The 22001-nt window shown below is 45.9% G+C and overlaps 2 protein-coding genes across 14 annotated transcripts in view; both read left to right on the top strand.

Moving 5' to 3' along the window:
* Window positions 1-10343, top strand: part of gphnb (gephyrin b) — a 52150-nt gene extending 41807 nt beyond the window's left edge. For 3 of the 11 annotated variants that reach the window (XM_086099951.1, XM_086099950.1, XM_086099952.1), the window contains 14 exons: window positions 2036-2078; window positions 3012-3149; window positions 5150-5242; window positions 5935-5990; window positions 6447-6566; window positions 6866-6936; window positions 7136-7289; window positions 7541-7662; window positions 7800-7887; window positions 7990-8063; window positions 8179-8246; window positions 8366-8469; window positions 8585-8681; window positions 9063-10343. In XM_086099951.1, the coding sequence (XP_085956077.1) occupies window positions 2036-2078; window positions 3012-3149; window positions 5150-5242; window positions 5935-5990; window positions 6447-6566; window positions 6866-6936; window positions 7136-7289; window positions 7541-7662; window positions 7800-7887; window positions 7990-8063; window positions 8179-8246; window positions 8366-8469; window positions 8585-8681; window positions 9063-9196 (1362 nt within the window). In that variant the 3' untranslated portion in view covers window positions 9197-10343. Of the gene's footprint in view, window positions 1-283; window positions 341-2035; window positions 2079-3011; window positions 3150-5149; window positions 5243-5934; window positions 5991-6446; window positions 6567-6865; window positions 6937-7135; window positions 7290-7540; window positions 7663-7799; window positions 7888-7989; window positions 8075-8178; window positions 8247-8365; window positions 8470-8584; window positions 8682-9062 lie in introns of those variants that run through there. The other 8 variants (XM_086099949.1, XM_086099945.1, XM_086099948.1 and 5 more) reach the window with 7 other exon arrangements.
* Window positions 10344-11418: 1075 nt separating this feature from the next.
* Window positions 11419-21578, top strand: LOC147187621 (protein PALS1-like). Of its 3 annotated transcripts, XM_086100729.1 has the most exons (15): window positions 11429-11577; window positions 13263-13373; window positions 13437-13731; window positions 14157-14365; window positions 15298-15375; window positions 15996-16115; window positions 16302-16463; window positions 17057-17134; window positions 17235-17418; window positions 18342-18410; window positions 18497-18568; window positions 19322-19483; window positions 19554-19756; window positions 20381-20491; window positions 20595-21578. In XM_086100729.1, the coding sequence occupies exons 3-15, from the start codon at window positions 13533-13535 to the stop codon at window positions 20769-20771; spliced, it is 1824 nt and encodes a 607-aa protein (XP_085956855.1). In that variant the 5' UTR covers window positions 11429-11577; window positions 13263-13373; window positions 13437-13532; the 3' UTR covers window positions 20772-21578. The 3 variants fall into 3 exon arrangements, with proteins under 3 accessions (XP_085956854.1, XP_085956855.1, XP_085956853.1); XM_086100728.1 differs by having other exon boundaries at window positions 11419-11436; window positions 13263-13731; XM_086100727.1 differs by having other exon boundaries at window positions 13263-13731.
* Window positions 21579-22001: the final 423 nt, after the last annotated feature.

Genomic DNA, 22001 nt, shown 5'->3' with positions numbered 1-22001 from the left:
GGAGACGCATCTACGCATTCAATAATATTTGATGCGGTGCATAGTAATCAGGACCTCGATATAAAATCATCATTCAGCACCATTCTGATTGTTACGCAAAGCGCCACCAGTATGCAATCAATCCATCCAGTCCAGCCTGCTCCTCTTCCTCCTCCTCTATTGCTCCTCCTGTAGGGTTGTCCTGTCTGTATGTTTGTCCGTCCGTCTGTGTGGGGGTGTGTGGTGTTGCGGTTGCCGGAACAGATGCACTGATGCCTGTGATTCGATGCTTTATCTCCACTAGCTCCAGTGTAGGTTGGAGGGGCTTAAAGATGATCGCAGGAGGACCTTCAGCTCTCGAGTAACTATCCCGCCCCGCTGCCCTTTGCCTCACCCTCCTGCGAGGAGTGCGCAAAACAAACGCCCCGCTCTGTCTCCTTTTTCTTTCTCTCTCTTTCTGTATCTGTTCTTTCCTTTCCATGCAAAGGCTGTCTGAGTGTCTCTGTCTCTTTGTTCGCTTTGTCCATCTGTCTCCGCGGTTAACGTGAGTCTGCTTTTCACTAGCAATGTCTGGTGTGTTGGATGTCTGTCAAGTAGTTGCCATCAGGCCACTCCAGTAGTCTTTGTTTCCTCCTCTTTCCAGTTCTTTACTGCAATGCCCTCGGCTCTGTGTAGTTTTTAGCCAAGTCTGTCCACTCTGTGCTTCTTGTTTGTGCTTATCGACCTCTACGGGCCGTAGGGCCGCGTCACACTCATCCCGTCACCCGACCAGTCCGACACTGTCTGCGTCTATCCATGACCTCTCATTCCTCATCCCAGCCATCCTCCCGCCCGCTCACCTTGGCTGTTTGGTGCCCAGTTGGATGGCGGTGAGGGAGGGGAGGAGAGGTAAAGGGTTGTTATAGTTGGAACAAATCCACCTCGCACTTCACTGTCTGACTCATCCAGTTGATGTCACTCCAGGGAAGTTTTACATCAGTGAAAAAAAAAATCTGTTAAACGCAGAACTATTGGCATCGTGTGGTGAGAGAATGACAATGAACCATTTCAAAAGAAATATAAATATTGGTACATTTTTTCCCCTCCTCCCAATTCAATTAAAATGTATCCAAACATGTTAAAATCGATGAATAATTCATGATAGTATTTATGAGCCGTATTCAGCATTGTATATTCTACAAATGCCTGCTATGATTTTCGATCTCCAATACTGTAATTGGGTGTTAAAGGTGGCACTAAGCCAAAATCAGACGGGAAATCCCTCCGAGTGGTTAGCTACCCATGAAGTAGCTGTTGATGCAGGGCTTTTTGGTAGTTGGATGTCATTACTGTAGCTACTTTAGTTTATCACTTGGGAATTGTAATTCACGTGGTAAGTGGCTTTATTTTTCACCAAACGGTTACTCACAACACTGCACCTAAAAATTTGAAGCACTGACACCAGAGTTCAACCGGTAGTTACAAATTTGCTCGTAAATATTGGCACGGTCATTTCTATTTGTGCCGCAGAATTTGTCATGCTGCATATTATTGTCGGGTTATAATGTACTGTATGTCATACAAAAGTGGACTTTAAAACAAAATAAGGAATATTGCGGTGAAATGTAGAGAAACGGCAAGAACCAACGCAGACCGTTAGGTAATGTAACACACGAGATTGAGAAGTGTGGATGACAATTGTTAAAAGATTCATCCAAATTTGGAACCAAAATCGTGCAGACTCGAACCGAGGGCAGCGGTCCACTTGATGCGCACAGACCGTCCTGCCGTCAGCGCACGTTGCCGACTGTCCTCTCGATGCGATGTGATCGTATTATGTGTCGTGAAGACATGCGCGGTCGTTCACAGTAAGCGCTGCGCTACTACGCCAGTGACGATGATGGCGATGCAACAGTCTTCCAACAAGCGGGGCAAAGGGCACGGTTTATCGTTGACGTGACACTTTGGTCACCTCGAGCGTGTCGAAATAGCACCACTGTTTATCTCCAATTTCCACTGCTCTCCCTCTCTCTCTCTCTATCCCCCCCGCCCCCCTCACTCCTCCATCAATCTCTAGGTGCAGTCGCGATGCAGCAGCAAAGAGAATATCCTAAGATCAAGTGAGTGCCAATGTTTCCACTTCAGAGTCGGTGCCAGTCATTTGTGTGTTTCCCGTCCCTACGCGGCCTGTTCTCTCAAAGGTTGAATACAGAACATAATTATTTTTTTTTCAATTGTTCTCAGTTTTGACCATTTGACTTGGTAGAGTCCACTCTAAGTCTGTATAAATGTTCATTTATAGCCTCTACATTTTAAACCAACTCCAACATGAATACGTGAGGCCCACAGATCTCAAGATTTTTTTTTTTCATTAAAATTTTTTTTTCTCCTTTGGATCATGCACAAATTGCCGGTGAAAACATCTTGCTTTTTTTTGTTACCATGTGTACTCTCTGTATGGCTTTTATTTGCGCTTGTGATGTGACAAGCAATGCGTGTTTGTCACGCCGTGTTTACGCGTGCGTGTTTCTCGCCGATGTGATGTTTTGCCAGGAGGTTGTTAAGTCTCGCGCCGCGCGGCAGAAGCGTAAGTGTATGTTTAAAGGCAAGAAATTGGGTCAAGGCAAATCAAAGCGCTGCGCCGATTTGGCACTGTGGGAGGGAGGGAGGTAGGGAGGGAAGTGGGGGCAGGGAGAGAGAAAAAGAGAGCCCCCAGACCTCATCCGGTTGCATTGTGTTATATGTTGCGAAAGCATACTCGGATTCAGCCACGAAAGGAATATGCACACATAACAGAAGCCCAGTCCCACCTAATTTCTGCAATTTGAAAATGACATAATTTCTTTGATGGATCATTAAAATCTTCCCTGTATAGTGAATATATACTTGTAAAATATACAGTATGAGTTTCCCTTTTGAATTAAGCGACGGAAATCCATTCCTATCCTGCAATCTTGTCATGCATTGAGATGCACCTGTAGATTTCCAAAGCTTTGAGTTGTTTACAAAGTCGGGTCAAGGACCAAAAGTGATGTCACACTTGTTTATTTCAGGTCACAGTGCTGTGGACATTACCAAGGTGGCCCGGAGACACCGCATGTCCCCTTTCCCCCTCACTTCCATGGACAAAGCCTTCATCACTGTGCTGGAGATGACGGCCGTCCTGGGCACCGAGATCATCAATTACAGAGGTGAGCACCCATCCATGTCAGGTTTTTTTTTTCCCCCCTTTATCAGTTGGCAAAAAAAAAGGTCCACAATCTCAGTCATGTTTGTTTGTTCTTGAGCACGCTTTCATATTTGCTGTCACCCCTCTCAGGGTGGCGTAGCACAATTTCGCACACCCACATAAATATAGACTTGACAGGAATCGAAGAATCTTGGGAATTTCTATGATGATTACCTGTTTTTTTGTTTGTTTTGGTTTTTTCTGGCATTGAATTTTGAGGAAATGCCTCTTCAAAATTCCTGTGCTGTAATCATGCCGTTTCAAATTGGAAGCCTTCATCACAGCTATAGTGCTTGTCGGATTGAGATTTTCTTTATTAAATTAGTATGATTGTATATTAGTGGAACTTTGTATAAATGATTATTTCATTACGTGTCATTTTTTCATTGCTTTACAGCGACGTTTAAAATTGCGTTTTTATGACGGATGATCTCATTTTTAAACTTGTCAAGCACTGCAGTGTCATAAAGAAGTGACTAGTATCTGCTGGGAAGCGTTGTAGTGGTTTTCCATGCATTCCTAGTTTTCATAAAATTACCAATAGTTATGTCATTTTATTTATTTATTTTTTAAACAAGCGGGGGAGCAGGGTACACGCTGGATTTGCAGGAGCGCAGCTGCCGAGGCGACAGAGCAGTGAGGAAGAGGAGATATGAGAGATGAAACATTTAGACAGGCAACAGCTGGAGCAGCTACCCTTCTGGAATGCTGTGTGGGTGGTGTGGGTGTGTGTCGCGTCACATAATTACAATGACTTAAATTTAAGGCGCATAATTGATTGCTTGGTGCCGTTGTCAGCGCGGTTGCACTAGTGGGGCCTGGTGAGGTGACCCGTCACCACATGCTCATTGTGTAGTGTATGAACTGCCCCCTCCCTGAGTCAAAATGTTTTCTATATTGCCCGCGCTCCTTTCAGCATGACAAGAAATGTGTGTTAAGCGTACGCTAAACTCGAATGGGGTAATGTGTAACTAATGACGCACCCCACTCAAACGCCGTTCAAAAAGAAACCGCTTTTCCCTTGGGTGGCAGCTGTGAAGCAATAAACAAAAAGCTGATTCGAAAAGCTTCTTGAAATTGTGTCAGACACCTAACTGCTCCGTCTTCCCCCTCCCCCCAAAAATAAATAAAACTATACTATTTACATTCCCATGTCTTTGCCATGGTTTAAAAAAAAAATTGCTGTTGAATTTGCGCCACTGAAGGAAATCCATCCATCCATTTTCCGAACCGCTTGATCCTCACTAGGGTCGCGGGGGGTGCTGGAGCCTATCCCAGCCGTCTTCGGGCAGTAGGCGGGGGACACCCTGAATCAGTTGCCAGCCAATCGCAGGGCACACAGAGACGAACAACCATTCACGCCCACACTCACACCCAGGGACAATTTAGAGCGTCCAATCAGCCTGCCATGCATGTTTTTGGAATGTGGGAGGAAACCGGAGCACCCGGAGAAAACCCACGCAGGCCTGGGGAGAACATGCAAACTCCACACAGGGAGGCCGGAGCTGGAATTGAACCCGGTACCTCTGCACTGTGAAGCCGACGTGCTAACCACTGGACTGCCGGGCCGCCCCGCCACTGAAGGAAAAAGGGGAAAATCCCCAGTGATGAAAGCTCGTGTGGTGTATGACAAACGTGGGTAGTAACTGCAGTGTCATGTGTATGTACATGTGCTCATTGGTATCGGTGATCAGAGCTTCATATTACTACCCTCATTTGCATAAAGCCGCTCAGAGAAATGAGATGCAGTCCATATATAGCCCAGCAAAGCAGCATTTGGTTCTCCCCCCTCCACCTTTTTTCACTTTTTTTTTCCTATCTTTGCACGTCCCTTTTTCTCTGAAATGTGTGTGTACAGTAGCAGAATATTGGAATCAATAATTCCAGATGTGCAGTATTTTCACATTTTTCTCTGGTGTCATGTCAAGGGAAGGGCTGTGTTTTGATTGTTGTCGTTGGCAGACGGGATGGGTCGAGTCCTCGCTCAGGACGTTTATGCCAAAGACAACCTGCCGCCCTTCCCTGCCTCTGTCAAGGATGGCTATGCTGTGAGAGGTAACGCAGTTGATTCCTGCTCATTTTGCAAAATGCAAATTTTGTGGCGCCTGCATGAAATGATGAAATGAATGATCCACAACAGTGCTAGGCCAAAAGTAGCCAAATTGGGTGAAAAATCTTACTCAATGTTGGGTCCAAAAAGGGACTGAGGCAATGCTGGGTCAATCGTGCCCAGTGCGTTGTATTGACGACTTGACCCAAAGTTTTGATCCAAAAGCAGCTTGTTGGCTCCACGTGTCTTATATTTAAAAAATAAATAAATAAATGGTGCGATGCATCTGCTGTCAGCGCTCGCTGGTAGAGACGAGAGAGTGCCACAGGTTTTCTATGTTTTGCGTTTCCGTCCTGAGGGCCTGCAAAGGCATTCATGTGCACTGATTTTTAGCGCTTGGAAGGTGACAAGAAAAGGAACAAAACTGGATTTATGTCTTATTACATAAATAAACGAAACACCAATCATTACACTGTTTGTCATTCCACAATCAAGGTTGAATGGCACAGTCTCGAAAAATGACCGAATTCTACTTTGCACAAGAGATATAATCCACTCTACTCGCATTCTCTGTCCTCTTGATTGTTCCTTTTGCAGCCCACTGAAATACAATGACTCAACTCAATTAGACCCCTCCCACACTGGTGGACCCACATCAGCACACTCTTGATGGATATTTTTTTCTTGCTTTTTTTAGCCGCCGACGGCCCGGGCGACCGCTTCATCATTGGAGAGTCACAAGCAGGCGAGCAGGTCAGCACGCTCGGCATAGCCGCACTCAAGAAGCACTTGCGTCACTTTTCATGTCTGGAGCACCCACCTTGCCTGCACGTGAGATCAGCTACTTTTGGCCGTCACCTCAAGTTGCTCGGGAAGGAGTAGTCAGACTTTTGCAACCCAAGAAGACATTTTGTCATTTTATTGCACAATAGCCGTTACGCAGCGGTGCTGCTATTAAGCACAATTGAAATTTCATCTGTGCTGTATGTTTCACATACAGTACATTTGACAATAAAGTTTAATCCAATCCAATTTCTATGAATACTTGCCTCAGAATTCACACCTTCCTAGCATGTGTTGCTTTATTTTTGACGGGCATCTCTCACATTTAACTGAAGGTAAGACGGAGAGTCAACTTTGGACTGACTCAAATGACCTCACAGTGAAGATGAGTCCTCTTGCTATGTCCCTGTGTGTGTCGCCGTACAGCCCACCCACACCGTGATGCCTGGCCAGGTGATGAGGGTGACAACCGGCGCTCCCATCCCCTGCGGGGCTGACGCCGTCGTTCAGGTGGAAGACACCGAGCTCCTCCGCGAGTCCGAAGATGTAAGTTTTACTCTAATGGAAGGGAATTGTCAATCTCTGCCTGAACGGAGTTGACTAAGATTTTGTCGTTAGATTGATGCCTTAGCAGCAGATGCTACTTGTAGCACCCGTGGTCAAATCATATCTTTTTAGAAATGGCAAAAATGCACACATGCTGATATATGCACAATAGTAATATTCATTCATTCAAATTGAAAACTGTCCACCCCAAATAGAGGAGTAGAACCGAGCTAAACCGGGACTGTGCAGTGGAAAAGCAGCAGATATGACTGTCGTTATAAAATACTTCTGTCAACTAGTTTGTCTTTCAGGGCACCGAGGAACTGGAAGTACGAATTCTAGTCCAGGCTCGGCCAGGCCAGGACATCAGGTTAGTTACGGGAATTGGATTTCCATCTGCAAAAAGAGACTAAATGAACCCTTATGCAACAGGCTACAACACCAACCAACATAAATCATCTTTGGTGCTATTTTTCCAAATGACTTCTGCATCCACCCCCTTTGTGTCCTGGATTCGGCATCTACGTATCAGCCTCCAAAGGCATTTTCCGTCCTGTCTGTTCCATCAGGCCTATTGGTCACGACATCAAGCGTGGCGAGTGTGTGCTGGCCAAGGGCACCCACATGGGCCCCTCTGAGATCGGCCTCCTGGCCACCGTGGGAGTCACGGAGGTGGAGGTGCAGAGATTTCCCGTGGTGGCGGTCATGTCGACAGGAAATGAGGTTAGGTCATGAGGAATTAGATTTTCATTTTGGAGGATTATATCTCAATCCACTGTAATAAATTCACATTGTCTGGATTTCCAAAAAGCCTTTGCTGAAAGAAATAATTTGGCAGTGCCATGCTCATGTTTATGCACAGTCATCGTTGTCTGCTTTGACTGCAAAATTCAACAGTCGGTGGCGGAATACAATCCCATTTATAAATTGCTCACTTGTGAACGGCTGGATCCAGTATTTTTCTTCTCATGTAGTTGCTGAACCCAGAGGATGACCTCCATCCTGGGAAGATCCGGGACAGCAATCGCTCCACCCTACTGGCCACCATCCAAGAACATGGCTACCCAACCATCAATCTTGGCATTGTGGGAGACAAGTATGCCTCCATTTTTTTCTCTCTCTCTCTCTCTCTCTCTATCTCACATACATATATATATATATCATCAACGGTTTCATATTCGGCTAAGTGAGTTGCTATTCAACACCGTCGGTGCGTTTGTGTGCATCCCACAGCCCCGATGACCTTCTCAATGCTCTGAACGAAGGCATCAGCCGTGCTGATGTCATTATCACCTCAGGCGGAGTATCCATGGGAGAGAAGGTATCAATTAACCCCAAGCTGATGCTGCGCTTCACTGACACATTGTGGTAGACATTAAGTACTGCAGCATAAAAAAAATTAAATTAAAATGTTGATTTGCAGGACTACCTAAAGCAGGTGCTGGATATAGATCTTCATGCTCAGATACATTTTGGTCGGGTCTTCATGAAACCAGGGTAACCAGCAGGTTCTGCAACATGTTTGACTGCCGCGGGATGACTACTAACTACGAATCAATGTCAACTGTTTTTTTTTTTTTTTCCTACCCCCACCCCCTCCCTCCACCTACAGGCTCCCAACCACCTTTGCCACGCTGGATATCGACGGTGCTCGTAAACTCATCTTTGCCCTCCCAGGTAGTGTGTGAAGTTGAGAGAAAGACGCGATTTACTACGCTTTTACGAGGAGTTGGTCTTCATCTATCTTCCCTCTCTCTGTCCATCCGCCATCCATCCTTCCACGCGGGCTTCTGTCCTAGGAAACCCCGTATCCGCTGTCGTCACCTGTAATCTTTTTGTCATCCCTGCCTTGAGGAAGATGCAGGGTATTTTGGACCCAAGGCCGACCATCATCAAAGCGAGGGTAAGCGCGGGTGGAGCGACAGCACATTCACAGCCATGTTTTGGGTTTGAACTAAAAGTTATGGTGTCATTTTTGTCTCAAAGAATACCTAATCACTTTCTCTGATCAATTGCAGTTATCTTGTGATGTGAAATTGGATCCTCGCCCCGAATACCACCGCTGCATCCTGACGTGGCATCACCAGGAACCTCTGCCGTGGGCCCAGAGCACAGGTAACATCAGATGCGTTCCGAGGCTAGCCGCACGACACGCCGTCTCGGTGTGCCTTGAGGCCCCCCCCCCCCCCCCCCCCCATTGACTTAAACATGCCCGGAGTGCCTCGCCGAGATGCCACCTGGATCGGCACCTCTCAATAGAGGAGTGGTTCCTTACTATGTCACAATGTGGCGTAAATATATTGATATGTTTAATGTATTGGAATAACTCCTTCGCGATTTTAGGGGCCGTACGAAGCCCTCTTACACCTCAGGCATGCTACATGCGCCTTACCCAAAGTGTCCCGGAAATGGGTTGCGGCAGAATATGGTGGGGAGCACTTTTCCGCGTAGCCCTTTGTTCTCATTTGAAGCTGCTCGCCCTTGTGCTCCCTGCAGGGAACCAGGTGAGCAGCAGACTGATGAGCATGCGCAGCGCCAACGGACTCCTGATGCTACCTCCCAAAACCGAGCAATACGTGGAGCTGCACAAAGGGGAAGTGGTGGACGTCATGGTCATCGGCCGGCTATGATGTCGTGGCGGCGGGGGGCGGAGGGTCGCCGTCGTTTCTCGCGAGGGTCGTTCACGGGCGGTTCACGGTGCATGTCCACATATCATCGACTATTCTGTAATATGCAACGGCACAGCTAGTTTTTGTTGATTCGGAGAACGTTGAGATATAGTCGACATCTTGATCACAGCCTAGATATACTGTATAAGAAAAACTTAATTTACGGAGAGTATAGTATTTGAAAGAGAAAATACAACTTTTAATGGAGGAAAAAAAATCTAATGATAAAGAGATTTATTCTGTAATATATTATGATTATTCTTATGATTATTCTTCTCATCATTATTAAGGCAACTTTGTTCCTTTCATTGCAATTGCTTTGTGTGTTCAACGCTAGACCTTATCTATAGCAGTAGCATTTTAATAGACAGCTGTAGGTGCCTGCCAGGACTGGGAGGGAGAATTCTCATCTTTAGTGGGAAAAATACCCGTACCCTGATTTTAATTTAATTTATTTATTTAGTTTTGAAAATGAAGAAAAATACTGAAGACTCCAGATTTCCCATGGTGCTGCAGTTCGGAGGAAAAGAGGGGCACATCGAGGTCTTTTTCGCTTTTGATCGCCCATCAAGGTGACACTTTTTCTCTCGTTAGTATGCATCATATTGGCTTCACAGAGCTTTGCTTGTCGTTTATCTCGTGAGTCTTGTTTATGTGCGCGTGCCAAATGCCTGGGTGTGGGAGGGAGTCAGAGAGGGGTGGGGTGCAGGGCGCGCCCAAGCTTCCTTAAGTTTGCGGTAACCAGGTGGAACATTTGCTCCCGCCCTGCCCACCACCCTGACTACAAACCCCTGCCCAGGGATCAGCTTGGGGTGGGGGAGGGGAAATATATTTTATTTGAGCAACTATTTAAGAAAAAAAAAGCAAGAGAAGAAGCAGCTTCTTTAATTGCTGACAGCCTTTTTAACCGACTTCACAAAATTGTACAGAAAAAAGAAAATAAATAGAACCATATTGTACAGATATGTGACCAGCACTCCTAAGGCAGTTATTACAAAGCAATGAGGAGACATTGAACAACGCTGTACTATAAACATTTTCTGTAATGATGCTGAAACTGATGGAAGAGACTACGAAAATAAAATCCTTGATCATTATGTAAAAAAAAGGTTGGGTTTCCTTTTTTAATCATATTTAAACCACTATAAGAGAACTACATTTCTTTCACCGTATACAGTCGTAAGAAGGGAACTTGCTCTTCCTCAAAGCAAAATTGGACTGCAATTTATTGAAATGTTACCATCAGAAGTGATGGATAATAGAGGGCATTTGTTCGAGAGCAAGTAAAGGCCATGTTCTTCACAGCGTGCATCTGAAAAAATGCATGAAAACCAGTGATTGCACCGAGGAAAAAAACGTAAGTTTGTTGAATTTACTTGAGTATCCAGCAGTTGCACGAAATAAAATCTGGATCCATGTACTTTTTTTTTTAAGTGGACCACAAAAAAACCCCATCGAAATCCAGATTTGATTGTGTGTACCCAGCGCACAAAATAAAATAAATTCAATACACCATTTGGTCATGGTGTGACTGATTTATTTTCGAGAAACTGAACACCCAACTAAATATTCTGTAAATGTATAAATTATTGTAACCCCCCCCCTTTCATATTAAAATGATACTTAACTAAATTTTGCTTGTTTTCAGCAGTAAACGGTGACTATTTTGCGTATGATTGTCATGTGCAGTCAACACCATCAAAAATATTTTGTCACTTGCTGTCATTTGAAAATGACAGCAAAATTACGCATGGCTCAGGTAACGACCAACCGCGGCTCAGCTTGCAAACGTGGTTACCTGAAGATATGTGATGTCAGTCTGAGGCAACGCTGCCTCCTTACGGATGGAGAAGGCATGGCCTTTCCACACGTGAATATCCGAGACCACCGTGTGCGTGCGTGAATCTCTTGAGAAAGCATGACGCTTATCTGACTCAAAAATAAATGCACATGCCCGCTGATCCACAAAGGTACACCTAGACAAATTTATCGTGCGTCCCGATACTTTTGTCCCGAGGCTCACTCCGTTACACTCCGTAGGACGCGTGTGACCGCTGGGTAGCGCTGTGGTTCCTCGGTGTTGCCAAGGGAGACCGCATAAAAACACCTCGTGCAAGTCTTCAATGGCTTCAAGAGTCCCTGAACTCAACTCTCACTACGACAGGCTGGACGTGGACCACCGGGACCCCAACAGAGAAAACGTTTGCTATTGTTCTGATCTTCTACCGTGACCCCCCCCCCCCCATTTCTTTCTTCTTTTTTTGAGGTAAAACGAGTAGCGGTGGAATTAAAAAAAAAAGATCGGCCGGAGGCATTTTAAGCCGTATTCACGGACTCCAGTGGTGAGTATTCGCCACGGTTCACGGGACGAGGCTACGTAGTTGATTTAGGTGTTAGCGGCACTTTGGTCCTTAGCTAATCTGTACCGTTTAAACTATAGGGAAGACAAAAATCTTACAAATGCGGCGTTTTACTCAACGTCACCCAGCCTGCTCCAACTTCCTTCGAAAACTAAATTCAAGCAGCCATTCTTGCCAAAACTGACATTTAACGGCTTGTTAGTCGCAAAATAGTTGCACGTGACGTCTTTTTAATCTCCTCAAAGCAGCAGTTAGAGCGACTAACAGTAACATTTCCACCTTTAGAGCTATCAGCGGTTAGCAAGTTAGTTTAACCACGCAGTTCGATGTATAAAAGTGACTCTTTAGATGTTATGCTAACCTCGTCTCGGCAATTTTTCATCACTTAAGGGTTACGGTATCACTCAATCACAGTGCAGAACGCATACCTTTTCATCAGTTACGTTATCAATTGTAACATGACACAAGCACGTCCATTATTTCCCTCTAGTATGTGACGGGACTTAGTCACAAACGTGGCTATGAATATACTGTATTGTCATGGTAGTGTTCCACAATAATTAAGTTCAAGACTCAAATGTACTCCTTGATTGATGATAGGTGAAGAACTGTACAAAATGTACATTGACTATCAAGGGTCTGATTTAAAACAAAAAAACAGTTTTAAGTCTCATCCCTAAATTTGGGGTTCTCTGATTTGGTCGTCGAGAAGATGTTAAAATGAGAGACAGCGCATGAAGTGTGAGGAAGATCCATGAATGAGGACCAGTCTTCCTCTTAGTGGATGCTTACTCATGTTCATGACATCCTTTCATGCTTGCACATATTAAAGAAGTTAATTTCAAGTGAGTATCAGGTCTTTTTTATTTATTTATTTTTTTGGTGCGTGTGTGTGAATTCTTTATCTTGGTCATTTGATTAGATCATATTTGATCATTTCACCTCCTATTCTATCCTATACACATAACTGACTCTCCTGTTCAGGTACCTCGGCCTGCTGAGATATCCAAGGATTAATTAAGGCTGTGGCGACAGATGGCCCTCTCCGAGTCTCCGCTGTTTGTCAGCCGCCAGTCTAAACTGAGATAAATGCTTCCAGGGCTTGGAGCAAGAGATTGCGTGGGGAGGGGGGTTGGGGTGCTGCCAATTGTGATTAGCTGAGGCAAGTCAGGAGTAAAGGAGGAGGGCTGCCAGGAGTCTGATATAAATGGCTACTGGACATAAGCAAAAAAATAGACCTTGTTGTCAAGGTGCATGTACCTGCAGGATAGGATACCTTGCAAGATAGCCTGTACTACAACCAAACACAGCCGCACAAAAATGCTTTAATAGGCTATAATAAGCCTTATGGAGCTGACCGCTTGCAATTTCAATTAGAGGCGAGTGTGCTATTTTAACATGTAAAAATATCTAAACCATATTTAAAGATGCATGTCAGGGTATTGGGGAAGGAATCACTGGGGCCTTGATGAGGGCTTTTGACAGTCTTGATTAGAACAAGAAGGTAAGAATGTATTGGAGGAAAAGCGCTATTAAAATTGAGCAAACTAGAGCCTGATAATGGTGTTCTTTGATAAACTTCTTGTGAGACTAAATATTGAACGCTCCGGGTCTAGTCTGCCTTTATGTGGGTATTTATACGACCTTCATGTTTGCATGCGTTTCAGGATGAATGTCTGCCCCATCATCTTCATCCCCTGTTGGAGTAAAATGGCCCCAGATGAGAGACTCAGCACCACGTCCTCTTTACAGCTGAGCTGAGTTCAGCCAAGACTGAGGTGGTCTGAGCTTTATGCTGGGGGGCAGTGATGATCACGTCCCACATGAACGGTTACGTACAGGAGGGCGCTGCCCAGGCTATTGGCCACAGGGAGCGGGCGGTGGACTGTCCCGGCGACGAGAGTTGCCTCGTCCAGCCCGTTCACTGCAGCGCCCAGATGGAGAGAATCCAGCACTACCAGGACGAGCTGAGAAAGAGGAGGGAAGAGGACGGCCGGGGCAGGCACGACATCGACCCAGACGCTTCGCTGAGGCTCAAGAAGCTGGCGCAGAACCTAAAAGTGGGCGTTGACAATCCCACCTTTGAGGGGAAGGAAAATGCTACCAAAGATGCACGTTCCCAGGTTCCTCTTGCCGGTGGGTTGACAGAAATGGATATCTCGGGGTCTTTAAAGGGGCTCACAGATGAATGCGGAAGAATGGCAAATTCTGAGCTCTTTGTATGAGCAAACCGCTTTCAGGTTCCTTCTTCCATTCAAATTCAAACTGAGCATGCCTATAAGAACATTGCGCCGGAATGCATTGGTCAAATGAAGATTCAAGATTGAGCAGTGAGTTGAGTGGTTGTTAAGGCGCTCACTCTTTTATTAGCAGTTTGAATGAAGCACCAGTTGCGCTCTCAAGTCAAGGGTGAAACACGATTAGCCTAAATCACACTCTGCTATTAATCACCTTGCCAGTGTGCGCCGTGTATAAAAGAAGAGAAGAGAGCCGAATGACATCGGAGCGCAGGTAAAATCGTCATCCGCGCAACACGTGTCCTGTGTGTCCGTCTCCATCAGAGCTGGAGGAGCTGCTGCAGGCCGTCAAGTGGGCGCAGCAATGTGTGACCGACGCTCAGAGCCAGCAGGATGCCGAGCTGCTGCTCCAGCTGCTCGCCAACGACGACTTCAAGTGCGCCTACAGCATCTACACCGTCGTGTCCCAAAAGATGAACCGAGTAACCCCCACCTCACCCCTCACGGTGCAAGCGCAGGAGCTATGCCTAGAGGTATGCCGTGTGCACAAACGCAACTCACTCAGCCGAAAGCAAAGCGGGCGGTAATTGACTTATGTCCACAGGGCACAGTTGAGCGTGCGTTTGTTTCCTGTCACACAGAACCAGAGACAGGCGTTGTAACCCGCTTTGCTGTTACTTAGGTAAACAGGCCCACCGTTGGAGTTGCGTCAACTCGGTAATCAGAATGAGGAGGGGGGCGGGGGTAGAATAAGCCTTTATCACGTATGAAACAGGCAGCCTTGATGTGTGTAAAGTTCATTGAAAGGCCACCAAGCAGCACCGCCGCTATTCCAGTCTTGCCTTGAAACAACCCGACTGAGCCGGTCTATTTTGCTGTCAGACATGGCAACGTGGAGTCCTCCCGCGTGCGCAGTAAACCGGCGTGTGTGAGAGCGCACACCGGGCACAGATCCCGAAGCGTTTTAACAACCCCGAATAGCCGTGGTCGCGCCGCGGTGGACCCTGCCATTGGCTAAACTAATCTCTTAGCAAACCCGCACGGTGCCGCGCAGTGCAGCGGGGAGCAGGCTGGAAAAAGAAACTCCAGCGGCTTACTGTAGTGTGCTTGGAGGAGCGGCATGGCTGTGGGAGGGTGGGAGAAGTGCGTCACCTCGGTGAGCTTGATTTGTGTCATGGACACAGCGGACTGCTAACAACACACCAAGGACATTTTGTAAGACTCAATTCCCAGATATTTTTTTTCATCCACAAGCACAGTTTTATTAAAGCCAGTCACAAGCATTCCTACTCGCATTCACCGCCACTGAGGGTTTTTTTTCCCCCCGTCAGAAAAAAACGGCTATTCTCACCAAATGGTACATTCAAGGAAATGATTCAAATTGGGGGCCGTGGGGAAACTTGTACTCTTCCCTTGGAATTTCAGCTAGATCTTCATGTGAACTTCCGTTGCTGCGTGTATTCAGGTCCAGAAGATCCTCCAGTCCAATCAACAGAGAGAAGGCTTGGAGCTCAGGGCTCTGCTGACCAATCCTCATCTCCAGGTCAGGTGCCTTGTGTCCGATTCACACCCGTTGACTTGGTGGCTCGCGATTTTGCTCCAGGGGTTCCCTTGCGGTTGTGGAGTGTAGCGAAAGTAAACAGGCTGTCGTGTCAACTTTGTCATTTGTTAACTGTTTAGTAAACACGGCGGGACACGTGCTCCAGTCTGCCACGGACACCCTCAATTTGAACATACGTGTGAACGTATTTGATTGACAGGCGAAGGTGGAGCAGAGTTCCAGTGCATTCAGCATGACTTTGGGGACTTACTTGAAATATGTGGCTATTTTTGGTGCTCACATGGTTTTCACCATGGAACATATGCAACTGCATAATAGTTTTGTTGGCGTTAACTTGTCCCGAATGCAATTTGGATGCATAGTCCAAGTACCCATCCTACAAAATCCCCATATTTTCTGGGAGAAACCAGCGACAATTGTCACTGTCCCCCAAAAAATGCAAAACTGAGAGGAGTTGGGGTAAAGGCAAATGGCATGACTCCTTCTTGTGACACCATCCAGGTCGGTCCCGATATGTGGCACTGGATTTTGTTTGTCTCATTTCAGCAAAAGCGTGATCCGACCGTACAGATGCATCCTTACTCTTTGCTTTGTGCGCACAGGCACTGATGCAAGCACATGACAGCTTAGCTGTGCAAGAAATGGCAGAGGACAACGTGATCCAGTATTTTGGGGAAACTGTTAAAATGGTGCGGCTGCATAAGACCCGTGACACTCCGCTGGTGAGAGGCCGTCTACGTTCTTCATTGTTCAACTCAATAGGCAATAGTCAGCGGGAAAAACGTAAATGGAGCGTAACCTCTTAAGCCACACGGAATACCTCGGTGGCTTTTGAGTGAAAAGGTTTCATTGCAGAGGAATCACCTGCGCCCTTGAATATTATAAACAGTGCGTGCGTCTGCCTCTAGGGTGCGACTGTGCGGAATGACATGGACAGCGTGGTGGTGAGCCGCGTAGTGAAAGGCGGCACCGCCGAGCGCAGCGGCCTGCTCAACGAAGGGGACGAGATCCTGGAGATCAACGGCGTGTCCGTTCGCGGGAAGCACGTCAATGAAGTTCACGACTTATTGGTGAGAACTGGGGTTGCAATCGTTGTCATAAAAATGAGTTTTTATTTTGTTTTTACTTTTTTTTTTAAAAATTCAGTTAGTTTTAGGAGCAGGTTTGTCCGTTTTTAATTTTTTGGGGGAAAATGCTTTGTTTTTAGTTTTTATTAGTTTTAGTATTCGTTTTTTAAATGTATATTTATTAAGTGCAGGATCAAAAAAAGGAAGAAAATAAGGACATAAAATAAATGACAATTTCCAAACAATCTTCTTTATGCAAAATCAAAATAAGAACATTGAAAATGAATCCCAAAAGCTCAGGTATGAAATTGTTTGACATTTTGGCTGCAATTATTATTATTATTATAAACTGAGAATCAACTTCGTGATCGTACCCAAGACGCATGCACAGTCAATGAAGACTCAACGCAGATTCATCCTATCAGTGTAATAGTTGACAGAATTTTGTGGGGTTGATCTCATGTTACATCCAGCGAGTAAACATCATCTCACTCAAGGTTTGTTTTCACAGTTGTTGCATGAGCACTTAGGTGAATGATGACTTCATGGTGGTTTTTTTTTAATGGACGTTCATCTCTTCTCGTCTTGTCCGCCAGCAACAAATGCACGGCACTTTGACCTTCCTTCTCATCCCGAGCGCTCAGATTAAACCTGCCCTACACAGACAGACCGTGGTAAGTCTCTAAGGTGGACCTGCGTGGCCTGTCTGCACGCACACACGTAGCCAAGGGCAGCAAAGCGCGTGTCAAAACACTTCCGCCCCCTGTTCCACAGATGCACGTACGAGCTTACTTTGACTACGACCCCTCGGATGACCCTTTTGTGCCGTGTCGGGAGCTGGGCCTGGCTTTTCAGAAAGGAGATATTCTCCATGTAATAAGCCAGGACGACCCCAACTGGTGGCAGGCCTACAGGGACGGAGATGAAGAAAACCAGTTGCTGGCGGGACTCGTTCCAGGTTGGGCAGATCCTAAATACGGATACTTTTTTGTTTACTTTGATTTCCTTCGTATGACATAAAAAAAAAAAATCATGACTGCACAAATAGCTAATCATCTCAGCATTATCAGGCAATTTCAAGTGAGACCCGTCATAACTGTCTGTTGTCTTCACTTTACGGGAGCTGTGCCGCATTATGTCACGTCAACATTGACAGTCTGGGTTTTTATTTATTTTATTTTTAGACTAGGAGGAGTGAAAATAGGTCAGATGCATTTGAATGAGCCTTTTTGTTAAAACTAGATCACTGTAATTCTTTAGTGTCCAACTGGTCAGCAATGGACCTAAGTGTGTGCAGATTCGTTACAGAGTTGAACTTAGTGTTTTTGTATTTCGTCACTCATAGCTGTAAGACTTTTGGAAAAGACTTTGGGTGAATATGATGTTACCCTAGTCGCTTGAAGAGTTTTTTTTCCTGGTTGCAGGGGTCATCATTGTGCAGTCGAATCTGGTAGCAGTATATAGTGGAATACCAGCTTGAACCATGGGTCTTTGGTTGATACAGTCATGGTGGCATGTTTTTTAATTAAGGGAATAATAATGGAGGTTGGGCGGATTCAGCCAGACAGCTACAGAATTAAAATGAATATTTGTGCAGTTCAACCAGTGGTATGGAAATGCAAACCACATATTGTGGCAGGCAACCAACGCAGCAGCACTATCTGAGCCAAGCGCCACTCGTCTGGCAAATCCCGCAGATTAAATCAAACACCTGAGAATTATTTGAGATTACTCTTTGGCCCAAGGCTGTACCTGCTACAAAAGGAGTTTAAGCAGTGGAAATGGAAAGTGGGCCAACTCAAACTGAAAAACAAAAATGGCGGAGTTTGAAACAAAGCAAAGTGTCTTTACGCACAACAGTCACGTCGTCGTGTTTTTCAGGGAAGTGTTTCCAGCAACAGAGAGAGACCTTGAAGAGAACACCACCAGACCGGAGTAGGGAACAACAAGGTAAGAAGATCGCGTTGCTCTGCACTTTGAAGGTTACACATGGGCAAGGCAGGATTTTGCCATCGCAATAACTGCTACTTTTTCAGGGAAACGTTGGTATGTGAAGAAAAACAAGAAACCGAAGAAGAAAAGCACATCTCCTCTGAGCAAAAACACCGGTAAAAAGAAAAAGACTGTCTTTCATAACCACGCTTCCCTTCGCGCTCCACTCTCACTATCTTGTCTGTCAAACGTCGTCTGCTTAGATGCGTCACAAAACACCTCTAGCGATGGCGCACATGACCCGGCCTCTGCTTGGCTCAGATTAGTCTTCTCCTCACAGACGGGATCAGAGGCACCAAAAGGTTCCCCAGCGGGGGCTTAAATCACTTGGAGGGACCCTGCCATGTCATGTGGTGCGCACCTTGCCACACAGACAAACACGAGCGACTCGCCTCATGAGCTTTTGAGTCCCCAACTGTAGCTACGAAGCAGATCTGTGGCCAAACCAGCCCATGACAAAAAGCAACGACAATGGTCCTCATTCAAATCCCTAAATCCTCTCTTTGCTCCTTTTAAATTACCATCAAATTGTGGCATACTCTGGCATGTTTTCATTCTATTTATTTTATTTGTTTTTTAAGGGGCAATCCACATTGATGAACACTGGTACAATACCCACCAAAGTTAGCATACAACTAATTTACATTCATAGTCGTTGGACAGTTGACTAAAAAGGGAGATCAGATTTAAAAAAAAAAAAAATCCTTCACCAAAATCACAGTCTGAGGCGCCTAAGTGCACATAGGAAAGTGCTTTCAGTATTTTTAGTCACTCAGATTCAAATTTCAAAGACAATCCCCCAAAACCCGGATCAGTTAGGTCCTCTCCTGCCACACAAACATGACTATGAAAACTTCCGATCTCCACAGAACCCGATGAAGTCCTGACCTATGAGGAGATGTCTCTCTATCACCAGCCTGCCAACCGCAAACGTCCCATCGCTCTGATCGCTCCGACAAACAGCGGCCACGACGAGCTGCGCCGCAGGCTGCTTGCTGTTGAACCGGACAAGTTTGCCGTCGCCGTCCCACGTAAGTTACCAAAATTCACTTAAAGGAGACGAACAGATTGTGATTTCATTGCAACTCTTCGGTCATGTAGACACGACCAGAAGCCCGAGGATACACGAGCGAAATGGGCGCGAGTACCACTTTGTGAGTCGACAAGGCTTTGAGGCCGACTTGTCCGCGGGGAAGTTCATCGAGTCCGGGGAGTACGAGAAGAACCTGTACGGAACCAGCACGGACTCTGTGCGACACGTGGTCAACTCTGGACGCATCTGCTTGCTCTGCCTCCACACCAGGGTACAATAGCATGCTTGTCTATGTCAGAATATCGATCGACGAGTCTAATTTGGGGCCAGCTGCGGCGCACGCACGACAAGTAGCGCCAGCCTTTCCGATGCAGTACTTCAGAGTTTTGAGTTAGGGCTGTCACAAACGAACCACTTAAGAATCGATTATTCTTTCGATTACGCGAGTAAATTAAAGATAAAACACTTTACCTTGCAACTGAGCAGTGCCGCGGATTGCTGTCAGTAGGGGGACCCACTGTTCAAATCCCAGTCAAAAAACATCCAAATAGGTGTACTGCCTGTGTCAAATTCAGTAGGATGCATCAGGAAGCACATCCGCCATACACAATTCCTGTGGGGGCCTTTACAACCAGACGTGCCGCTGTGGGGTTGGGGGGCCTCACTGCCTGCACTGCCGTGTCAACTTTCCACCAAAAGTGGGTATTAATAGACTATAAAAGTGGTCATGATTGTACAGCCCAGAAATGCCTCGGGGCAGAGGAAAAAAAAAAAAAGCTTAACCATTTGGTCGCCTTTTTTCCCGGCCCTAGTTTTGAGGCCATTTCTTCGTAGAAAATGCCATCAAATAATGATGGGAGGAAATACTGTCTAATACTTTGTGACCCTTCGACAGTCATTGAAGCTCCTGAGGTCCTCCAACCTCAAGCCCTTCGTCATTTTCATTGCGCCTCCTTCTCAAGAAAGACTGCGCACCCTGCTGGCTAGTGAGAGAAAAACACCCAAGGTACGAAATAGTCTCCCGGTCAGTTTTCAAGCAGATGACATGAAGATCGATTGACATGATATTAAATCTTCAAACTCAAATTCACCTTCTGTGTCTCGCACAGCCGGAGGAGCTCAAGGAGGTCATCGAGAAGGCTCGCGAGATGGAGCAGGACTTTGGCCATGTTTTTGACGCCACGGTCGTGAACGTTGCGCCAAACGAGGCTTTCTTTGAAGTGCGCAAACTCATCGAGAAGCTGGACACAGAGCCTCAGTGGGTGCCCACCTCCTGGCTCTGCTGAGCTTCTCTGGAGGGGCACGTGGACGTTGTGGAAGCCTCCAGTTGAAGGACAGGTGGAATATTTTTCATTTGCACATTTCCTCAGAAATGGACTCAGGTTTCTTACAATTCTTTGTATGTCTACTTTGTTCATCCCCTCCTCCCAACTTTAGCCGTTTATGAAGCATAGACGTAGCTGAATATTTATATTTGTACATACAAATTCTCTGTGGAAGATGTAAACATTTTACTCCGAAATTGTATGTCTACAATGGGAGCGTCAAAATGATATGCCGTAATGATTTAAGAGTCTGCAGTTCCATTTGTTAATAGACGTGCAGGGGTTTTTTTCCTTATCGCAATCAGTATTATGATTATTATTATTATTGTATTTTGCTTTATCTCATTTATCTTTTATTGAAAGCCCTCAAACCAAACTTGTATATAATGACTGGTTATCATTAAACAGTATATTATACTGCAACCCCCCCCCCCCCCCCACCCTTAACACAAATAAGCCCGTTATTCAAACCTGTCCACAATGTGGGAAAGGCAACAGTGTGGTGCAAAATCTCCGCCAGGATTCAGGTGAGGCGAGTTGGGTGAGGTCCCAAAAGAGAAGAGTGCTGAGTCTACTTATTTTGGACACCAGCAGCAATTCTCTCATACTGGCCAGGAGATGGCGACAAGGCAGCGGTTACCGTACTTTGTGGCATGTGATTTTTGGATAAAATGTAATAAACCATTTCTCCGGCAAGCCAAAGCAGTCATGATGACCGGTCACCAGGTGGCGATAGTGTGCAAAGCGCAAATAAATAAGCAGAAAATATTGGCTTGGATTGCTGGATGTCATGTCTGCCCTGCGAGTGATTTGGAGACGGGGCACGAGGGGATTCGTCAAGTGCGTTGCACAGGTGCGGCAAGATGGCGACCATGCACGTGGCCTTTTCTCAGGTGAGTGACCACACGAGAAACTCGTCTGACCTGGAGAGATCCACCCCACAGGTCACTCCTTCCAATCACAAATCACGTAAGACGCTGTCAGCCTTCTGGCAGGGTTGCCATTATAAACAAAGCATCTTGAAACATTTGGGTTAAACATTTGTGACTGTGTGTATCGTAAGGCGTTTTTTAACGACCAGGTAGAGTGAGACGGTTTTAGCTGAAAAAAGACAACCATGTATAGTAAGGAGTTTTTCGCCCCCCCCAAAAAAAACGACCATATACAGAAAGGTGTTTTTCGCATGCAAAA

The sequence above is a fragment of the Hippocampus guttulatus genome, chromosome 20, assembly GCF_054856545.1.
Source record: "Hippocampus guttulatus isolate MCC_2025c chromosome 20, RoL_Hgut_1.0, whole genome shotgun sequence".
Taxonomy (NCBI): Eukaryota; Metazoa; Chordata; class Actinopteri; order Syngnathiformes; family Syngnathidae; genus Hippocampus; species Hippocampus guttulatus.
The sequence above is the reverse complement of the archived record's forward strand: the minus strand, read 5'-3'. Positions and strand labels throughout refer to the sequence as shown.